Source organism: Tupaia chinensis, unplaced genomic scaffold (genome assembly GCF_000334495.1).
Source record: "Tupaia chinensis unplaced genomic scaffold, TupChi_1.0 Scaffold148884_1, whole genome shotgun sequence".
NCBI lineage: Eukaryota > Metazoa > Chordata > Mammalia > Scandentia > Tupaiidae > Tupaia > Tupaia belangeri.
In genome coordinates this window covers 1,835,921-1,846,462 of record NW_006208732.1, presented here as the reverse complement: position 1 = coordinate 1,846,462, position 10,542 = coordinate 1,835,921, and the positions used below count along the sequence as shown (strand labels likewise).

The 10,542-nt window shown below is 36.2% G+C and overlaps 1 protein-coding gene across 1 annotated transcript in view; it reads left to right on the top strand.

Annotated features, from left to right (window-relative positions):
* YIPF7 (Yip1 domain family member 7) overlaps positions 1–10,542 on the top strand; it is an 87,161-nt gene that overhangs the window by 22,490 nt on the left and 54,129 nt on the right. Inside the window, exon 4 of the mRNA XM_027769202.1 lies at positions 6,471–6,587. Within this exon, the coding sequence (XP_027625003.1) occupies positions 6,472–6,587 (116 nt within the window). The 5' untranslated portion in view covers position 6,471. The remainder of the gene's footprint in view (positions 1–6,470; positions 6,588–10,542) is intronic.

Below are 10,542 nucleotides of genomic sequence, written 5' to 3'. Positions count from 1 at the left end.
TATCTAGTATTTCTCATATATTATTCTCAAATTTTGGAGCAATTTTCTCAGTCTTTGTGGTGGATTTTTCTAGGCCAGCAATTTTCTCTTCTATGTCTGAAATTCTATTTTCTGTATGATCTAGTCTGCTTTTAATACTTTCAAGAGAGATTTTGACTTCCTGTATTATAGTCTTCATCTCTAACAGTTCCTTTTGATTCTTTTGTAAAGTGTTTAATTCCTCTTTCAGATCTTGCAAGAATTTCCTCACCTCCCAGAACTCATCAGCTCCTTTTTCCATTCTCTTCTGCAGTTCATTGTCTCTCTTTTCTTTGATCTCTGTTAGCTTCGCCATTATGAATGTTCTAAATTCTTTATCAGACATTTCCATGATTTCCATTGAACTGTGTGTGTATGAAGAGGAGTTATTCTTTTCCCTTGGAGAAGAGGTATTTTCTTGCTTTCCCATATTTCTTGTGGTCCTATGGTGATTTCTAGTCATCTGATGGATGGTGTGTTTCTTCCCACACTTGAAGTTCAATCTGAGTATCCAGGAGTGTGCAGAAAAGGAAACAGAGAGAGAGAAACAACAGCAACAAAAACAACCAAGAAACAGAAGAAGAGGGCAAAAAAGTATTTATAAAAAACTAGAAAAATTTATTATTTTAAAAAAGCAAGAATTAGAAAACCACGTGGCAAAATCACTCGTTCTCAGTAGCCATGAAGATGTCTTCTGTGGCCTGCTCCCTTGCCTCTCCATGCGAATTTGTGGGCTGGAGACTGAATTATCAGTGGACAATCTTCGTTTTTCCTGCTTCCCTGAAATCACTAGTTCTCAGTAGCCATGAAGATGTCTTCCACTGAAAATATTATCTTTGGTAAGGTTTTCAAAATATTATCTTTGGTAAGGTTTTTGTGTTAGAGAAAATAATGTTCCCTGAGTCCCTGGTGTTACAGGAAGAGACCTATGTTCTCATATGAAAAACTGAAAGAAAGAAGAGAAAGGATGATGATATAAATTTGCTTGCTATACAACAGTTTAGCCTTTTCCTATATCACTCTACATTAGGACAGAGAAGTTGTCAGAATTACCCCTTCTTTCTCCCTCCGATTCTACAGAAATCAAATCCTGTAAATATTCTTTCCACATGTCTCCTGTACCTAGTCATTGGACCTTTCTCAGTTTAGATGACTTATCATTTTCTTAGACTAGATTCTCTTACTCATAACCTCACTGTCCTCTTGACCCCTTTAATTCACCCTTCCTTCTACTGCCATGATTTGCATTAGTTTTCCCACTTCCACTACTACCCTATTTCAAACCACTTACATTTTATGCTTACTGCAGCACCTCCCTCCTAACAAGCCTCTGTCTTCCACTTCTGCATAAAACCAGAGGATGAGGTAATGTTTATGTCACTGGACTCCCCCATAGTCAACCATGGTTCGAGTCCTGAACCCGTCGGCTTAAAAATTCATGCTGGGCATATGTTGCATGCCCAAAATCCCAAGAGGAGACTGGAGGGGAAGGGAATGTGGCATGGCCAACCCCCTGGGGGGTGATTTCTTGCTTTCTGTCTCTCTAGTGAGGGAATGTGCCCTATAGCAAAAATCTCTCTTAAAAAGAAAAAAAAAAAAAACCACTCTGTCATCCCATCTTTTAAAAACTCTACAGTGGCATTTCATTTTAATAATAATGACACCTATATTTTTCACCATGGCCTACAATCTTCTTTGTGAGCTGGCCTCTGTCTCTGCTTCTGAACTCCTTTACTTTGACTTTTCTTGATTCAGGATCACTAACAACATGGGCTTTCTTTCTAAACCACAAATCAACAAACTCTTTGCCATCTCAAAACTTTTGCTGGAAATGCTCTTCTCATAGTCTTCCAAGTGGATTCTCCCTTCTTGTTAATCAGATCTTTGTCCAAATGACCCGCTTGAGAGGCCTTCCCTAAATACTTAAATCCCCTCCCCTTTGTACCTGCCATCTTGATAGCATATTGTGTTTGGTTAATGCCTGAAATCATCTTGGGTAATTATCTTATCTCTGGATTCAGTCTGCTAGGTTTCCAACCTTGGCTCTTCCACCTATTAGCTGATGATTATGGACAAGTTATTTAAGCTCTACTTATTTTTCTATAAAATAGGACGGCAGTACCTCAGGTTGTTAAGAAAAAGAAAATGGAATGACTTAAACCTAAAGCTTGAAGAATGCCTAGCTAGTCATTATATTTAATTGTAGATATAGTAGAATTAACAGTAAAATGATATTCTTCAACCTTGCTGGTACCAGAGTCCAGCCTCCTGGAAGACAATTCCTCCATTGTCAAGAGGTGAAGGGATGTTGGTTCCAGGATGATCTAATTGCACCATATCCATCATCTGTGCACCCCGTTTCTAACACATTGCAATATACAGTGAAACAATCACACAACAGTAGAGTCTAGCCCCCACTGCGTGGGCTATGGGAGGCATGCAACAGGTCATTGACTGGCACTGGTCTGAGATATAAAATATATCTTTTTAAATGCATGTCTGTTGAGTTTATCTATTTCTATAAACACGGCATCCAGAACACAGTCTAGTACTCAACAGAAGGTCTTCAATAGCTGTGTAACCTACTGTTATCTAACTAGTGACCTAGGAAGGGAAAATCCAATGACAGAAACTCAAATTTCTAATTATTTTAACCAATGTGAGGGAAAATTACCCTGAAATTCTATATTTGGCTCTAATAAATAATTCCTAAATGCCAAATAATCTGCCCTTGAATAGCAAACTTCACTTACTGAATTGGATACATGGGGAATCTAAAGTCCTAGAAAGAAGAATAAGTATGAAATAGACCAAAGAGAAATTTGACCTTTAGACATGAGGTTGGTACAAGGGACACAAATTGTCAGATGCAGATAGAATGGAAAGTATTAGCTAAGTTTCCTGGGTCAGAACTAGAGAGAAGGCTCTTGGCAGCAACCCAGAGATGCAAAAGAGCCAGTTCATGTTTAACAGCTTTCTGAGGTAGGGATGCATCTGACACTTTTCAGTGGCCAGGGCTGACTCAAAACTGGGACAGAACTTGTCCTACAATTAAGAAGCACTATATAACATTAGATCATATTTTGAAAAACTATGCATAGATTTCAAAAACTTCCTGTATGAAAAGAATTTCATATTTTAATTCCATTTTTCCATGAACTTGTTGAAGTCTCCTTCTATATCTTTCTTGGCCTCTGCTAGGAGGCAAGGATCAGGGAGCACATGAGATGCAGACCATAATTAGACTTTTTTTTTTTTTTAGGAGAGATCTTTGTCATAGGATGCTTGCATTTTGCATTCTCTGAAGAGGCAGAGAGAGACAGAGTGATGGAAAGAAAAAATCACCCTCTAGGACAAGGGCCACCCCACAATCCCTTCTCCTCCATTCTCCTCTCAGGATTTTGGACATGCATGCACATGTGTCTGGTGTGAATTTTAAGCTCATGGTCAACTAAGTGGGTTTCCAATGATGTAACCATTACATCATCTGCTGGTCCCCATAATTAGACTTTTAAAATATTGTTCATATAGGGACCATAAGGGGGCATAATGGTTATGTTGCTGAGCCCGCATGGAGTTGATCACAGTTCGAGTCCCAGACTGGCAGCTTAGAACTCACGAAGGAGGCATGAGCATGTGTGCTCAAGATCCTGAGAGGAGAATGGAAGAGGAGGAATTTGCATGGCCATCCTCCCTGGGGGGTGATTTCTTATTTCTTTTCTCTTTCTCAGTCTCTCCAACAAGCATACACATCCTATAGCAAAAAATCTCTCTCAAAAAATGAAATAAATAAATAAATATTGTTCATAAAATTGAGTATTTATATATGCATAGACAACACCCTATTTTCATTTTGGTGCTAAGAACATGTTAAGATCATGTACCATATATTGACTTTTTGTGCACATTATTAGGGAATCTTGTCTAGGTGGAATATAGTCTTATAGGTCATGAAGTGTAAGAGCATTTAGCCTCTTACTCTTCATTATTTACCTCGAATAAATTATCTTATTTCAAGTTTTATGAATGTGCACACGAAGAAACTGAAAGTGTATGTCTGTATACGTTCACTGTGTTTGTAAACCATAAAGACTGTTCTAAGATACTCTATTTGGCTTTGTCAGGCTTTTTTTTTTTTTTTTAAGCTGTAGCATCTGTTCAGAGCGTCAGAGTACAAATTTAGAAACAGATATATATAGCCAGCATATCATGTTTTCCCCAACTGATTTGTTTTAAATTTCTCAAGTACAGCTACATTTACTGGAGGATTTGTCCACATAAGTATATAGAGGTATGTATTTGATACTTCTAAAAAGGCTTGGCATTTCAAAAAAATATATGAGCCTGGGTTATGTAAGAGCTTATACCAATAGTCAGATTACATAACGCTTTGCATGTTATAAAAAATTTATTGTGGTCTTGAGTGAAGTTACTCTTCCTGCTTTATAATAACATATTTTCATGGACCGAGACAGTTATGCTGTTAAATTTCAAGTTTTTTAAATTATAAGTTGTAAAAGATTTATAACTAAGTTCTCATTTTACTTTACATAATTCCTGGCTACTTTTATGCATATTACTAATGAAAAATCTTGATTTAATAAATCAGATATATGAATTGCTACATCTAATTTTAGAAAAGTTTTCTGTAGTTTTACTTAACTGAATAAATCTGATATATTTGGCACTTGGTACTTGAATGTTTCTGATTAATGAGGCACTTAGAATTAAGACTGTTTATGCAGTTTCATTTGAAATTAATTATAAGTACTATACCATAGATTATTATAACTATATGAATTACTCCTTGTGATTTTTTGAGAGATTTTTGCTGAAGGGCATGTACACTTGCCAGAGAGAGACAGAGAAACAGAAAGTGAGAAATCACCCCCTAGGGGGGAAGGCTACACCCCAACTCCTTCTCCAGTCTCTCCTTGGGATTTTGGGTGTGCACACACATGTGCCCAGTGTGTTTCAAGTCACCAAGCCTGGGACTTGAACCACAATTCAACATGTGGGAGTCCAGTACCTTTACCACTGCTGGTCCCACTCCTGGTGAATTTTAAATTCCCTCTCTTAAAATAAGTTTTTCAAATAAAAATAAAGATTAAAATATTGAGTTAAGCAACCATATCTGTCCAATGAAAACAGTCTCAACTTCATTCTCTCTAATTTTTATCTAAAAAGCTACTCTGACTTTTCCAACATTTTCTTCCTTGACCTTTTTCTCCTTCCAAATCTTTCTGCTTCCCTCCAGTATTCCTAGCCATTAGGTGAAATTCAAGATCATGCATTCTTCTTCATCCCCAGAAGTGAGTGGAAACTATGTAGAGTGAATAAGAGGAAAGATTGTGCCCTCACAATACAGTAGAGCCCTTCTCTGCCACAGCAAGAAGCCTAGCTGCAGCATCCAAGGGAAAAGAAAAAGCAAAATGCTCCAGACACATTTTAGGAATTCCCAAGTAGAACTAGAAAATAGATCTGTAGAGTTTTGTTTCCTTTTGGGAGAGCAGAGAACTGTTGGCAAACTTTAAAACTCTAGGAAAATTAAACTCAAGTACAGTATCATTGTTATCAACTATTTGTGCTCTGACTTTTCTACAGTAACAGCTATGAGGGATCTCTAAAAAGTTTATGGAAAATACATATTATGAAAAAACTAGGCATGTATTTCAAGGTTATTTTTTTTAGCTCAAATAAATTCATATTTTAATTCCACTTTCCCCAACCTTCTTGAAGTTTTCTCATATTCAAATATATGTGTATTTTTTAGAGAGATTTTTGCTCAAGGGCATGTGTGCTTGCTGGAGAGATAGAAGGAGACAGAGAAAAAGGAAGCAAAATCATACCCCACCCCCAGGAGGCGTGGTCACGCAGCAATTCCTTCTCCTCCATTCTCCTCTTGGGATCTTGGGCACACACAAATATGTACCCAACATGAATTTTAAACCACTGAGTCCAGGATTCAAAGCATGATGGACTACATGGGAGTCCAGTGACATAACCATTACACCATTTGCTGATCCCCATATGTATATTTTTATATATGTATGTGTGTGTATGTACATGCATGCACATGCATTTAAAGTGAGTATTTAACATCATTTAAGGGAAAATTATCTAAATGTGAACCAAGTTCTAAGTTTTTGTCTCATAAAATGCTAATAGAAGGTATTTGGGGGAAATCGTTTGTTCTTTTAGATCAGATAAAGTCCATTTAGTCAAAGTTCCGGTGCCAGTGTGTAAAACTTCAGAATAAGTAGCTCAAGATGATCTCCTTTGTAAACAACTTTCCAGAATGTAATTCCCACACTCTTCCTCTCATACTTCAATCTTCCAAAGAATAACTTGTTCTATAATAGGAATCCAGTCATAATCACATTGCCAATAATCTTCATAAATATCTGAAAAGTTTTATTGACTTAATCTTCTAAGTAACACTTGTTTTTCAGGATGTCAAACTTGGGACAATTCGACTCTGATTTTTACCAATCTGAATATACTATTGATACTCAGGAGCAGAGCTGTAATGACTCCAATTCCTATGAAAATGTTTATGAATCTGGCATGTAAGTACTTTATATTGAGAAAATATGTTCTCATTGTAAAACTTCATAATATATATTTTAAATTTTTTATTTCAATTTATTTTATACATTCAGTCAGTATGTATCATTTAGCTTGTAAAGTGAATTTACCCAACAAGAACACACCTCACACCAGTCCAATCCAATATGTAAGCAACAGACAATAATCCATTTCTTCGTATCCATTCACTATCTTCAATATCCCTCACCAAGCTTCTATATCCTCTAGTATTTCTGTTTCTACCATAGAGTGTGGACAGTAGGCACACATTAAGTGGAGACATACAATGTCTCTCTTTTCATAGCCTGGCTTGCTTCACTCAGCAGTATTTCTTCCATATTTATCCACTTTCTGTCAAATGCCAGTGTCTCGTTATTCCGTAGAGTTTATGTGCCATCCTTTTTCAATCCATTCATCTGTTTGTGGACATTTGGGCTGGTTCCATATCATAGCAATTGTGAATAATGCTGCAATAAACATAGGTGTGCAAGCACTTTTCTGATTGAATGTTCTCCTATCCTTTGGATAGATACCCAGGAGTGGGATTGCTGGCTCATGTGGTAGTTCTATTTGTAGATCTTTGAGGAACCTCCATATTGTTCTCCAGAGTGGCTGTACCAATTTACATTCTCACTAACAGTGTAGGAGAGTTCCCCTTTCACTACAGCACCGCTAGTACTTACCATTTTTTGATTTTTCTTAATCTTTATCCTTCTGACTGGGGTTAGGTGGTATTTCATTGTGGTTTTTATCTGCATCTCCCTTATGATAAGGAATGTTGAGCATTTCTAAATATACTTTTAGGGTGTTCATATATGTCTTTCTTCAAGAGTTGTTTGTTCAACTCATTTACCCACCTTTTGATTGAGTGGATCTCTCCCTCTCTCTCTCTCTTTTTTTTTTTTTTTCAGGTAAGCCACTTGAGTTCTCTGTGTATTCTGGTTGTCAGTCTCTTATCTGAGGCATGGCTTATGAAAATATTCTTGCATTCTGAGAGCTGTTGATTCACACTATTTACTGTGTCTTTTGTTGTGAAGAAATGTCTTAATTTGATGTAACCCCATCTGTCTATTTTTGGGATTATTGCCTATGCTTTGAGGTCTCATTAAAAAGTCTTTGCCTACCCCAATGTCTCCCAGAGTTTCCCCAGTGTTTTCCATCAGTACTTTTATACTTTGAGGGTTTAGGTTTAGATCTTTGATCCACTTTGAATTGATTTTTGTTAATGGTGAGAGATAGGGGTCCAGGCTCATCTTTTTTATTATTATTAAATTAATTTTTTAATTCATTCACTGAGCATCATCACAGCATACAAAGTACGATTTCCCATCCAGAATACACTGCATAGTGGCTTAATCATACATGTTATCACTGAAAAATAATTTTCCACTTGTTATACATTAAGTGGGGACACACAATGTCTCTCCTTCATAGCCTGGCTTGTTTACCCAGATTTTTCTAGTAACATTTGCTAAAGAGGTTTTGTTTTTCCTGCTGGGTCGACTGACACATTTTGTCAAAAATCAGTTGGCTGTATATTTTGAGATTTATTTCTGGAGTCTCTATTCTGTTCCATTGGTCCACATGTCTGTTTTTGTGCCAATATTGTCCTGTTTTGATTATCACAGCTTTATAATATATTTTGGGGGACAGGGAGTGGGATGCCTCCTACTCCACATTTTTTGCACTGGATTGCTTTAGCAATACAAGGCCTTTTATGATTCCAGACAAATTCTATGATTGACTTTTCTAAGTCTGTGAAGAATGTCTCTGGTATTTTGAATGGGATTGCATTAAATATGTAAAGTAATGTGGGTAGAATTGCCATTTTGATTATATTAATTCTTCAGATCCAGAAACACAAAATGTCCTTTCACTTTTTTTGTGTTATTTCCAATTTCTTTTTTAGGTTTCCTTCGTTTTCCTTGTTGAGGTCATTGACTTCTTTGGTTAGATTAATTCCTAGGTATCTTGTACTTTTTGTGGCTATATGGTCAGTAGGATTATGTTCTTCAGTTTGACCTCAGTCTGCTTGTCGTTTGTATCTAGAAATAGCTTATTATTGTATGTTGATTTTGTATCCTGCTACTTTACTATATTAATTTATTACTTCCACAAGTTTTATCATGGATACCTTTGGGTTTTCTATGTATACAATCATGCCATCTGCAAATAAAGATGATTTCATGTCTTCTTTCCCTTTTTGGGGTGCCCCTTATTTTATTCTCTTTTCTGACTGCATTGGCTGAACTTCCAGCACTATGTTGGAAAGGAGTGGAGAAAGTTGGCAGCCATGTCTTGTACCAGTCTTTAGCAGAATAAGTTTGAGCTTTTCCTCATTCAGTATAATGTTAGCTATAAGTTTTTGATAGATGGCTTAGACTGTATTGAAAAATTACCCTTATATGTTGATTTTGCTAAGGGTCTTAATCATAAAGGATGTTGTATTTTGTCAAATGTTTTTTCTGCATCAATTGAAATGATCATATGATTTTTTATCTTTCTTATTGTGAATATAGTATATCACATTTATGGTTTTGCATATGTTGAAACACCTTTGTATTCCTGGAATAAAGCCTACCTGGTCATGATGAATAATCTTTTTTATATATTATTGGATATAATTTGCTAGTATTTTGTTGAGAATTTTTGCATCTATATTCATCAGAGATACTGATCTGTAGTTTTCCTTTCTTGTCTTGTCTTGTCCTTATTTGTTTTGGGGATGAGGGTTATGAAGACTTCATATAGTGAATTTGGAAAGGTTCCTTCCTTTTGGATCCTTAGAAATAATTTGAGTAGAATGACAGTTAACTCTTCTTTAAAAGTGTTGGAGACTTCAGAAGTGGAGTCATTAGGACTTGGGCTTTCCTTTATTGGGGGGTTTGTTTGTTACTGATTCAATCTCATTGCTTGTTATGAGTCTTTTCAGGCTTTCTATGTCCTCTTGATACAATTTTAGTACATTATATTATCAGGAATTTGTCCAACTCATCCAGGTTTTCTGATTTGTTGGCATATAGCTGTTCATAGTACCCTCTAATGATGTTTTGTATTTCCATTGTGTCTGTTGTAATATTGTCTGTTTCATTACAAATTTAATTTATCTGGTTCCTGTCTCTTCTTCTCAATTAGTTGAGCTAATGGTGTGTCAAACTTATTTATCTTTCTGTATGATTTGTTTATTTCCTATTTAATTTATTTCTGCTCAAATCTTTATTTCTTTTCTTCTGGAATTTTTTGGATTTTATTGTTGTTGTTTTTCCAATTCCCTGAGGTGTGATGTTAGGTTGTATATTTGTCACCTCTCCATCTTTTTCTTTTTTTTTTTCTTCTTTTTCTTTTAATTTATTTATTTGCATTCATTCACTGTACATCATTACAGCATTCAAAATGAGATTTTCCATCCAGAGTACACTGTATATTGTCTCAATCAAGCACATCAACAAACATGTTATTGTCAGCAAATGATCTTCCATTTCTTGTTTTCTGTATGTTTTGCTTTTCTTTCCCCCATCCTTGATTCCCTATCTCTTACGCTCTGCCATCTCCCACTCTCCTCCCACACTGTCTCTGGTATATTAACTTTACGCATCCTATAAAGTAGCACCTAGTTGGGGCTACATATCCTACTGCAGTCATGGAATAGATATATATTTTTTCCTGAAACTTTTTTTTTTGTAGCTCAATTTACATGCCTTCCCTAAGCATCATCACAGCACACAAAATGCGATCTCCCATCCAGTACATACTGCATAGTGACTCGATCATACACATTATAAAAAATTTTCCATTTCCAGTTCCTAGAATTATTTCCGCCCCTCTTTCTGACCCTCTGTCCCTTCCCACCCTCCTCTCACACCACCTCCAGTGTCCACAATTGTCCTCCATTCCCTTCCAACCTACATTGCATTGATCACACAATTTCCTACATAA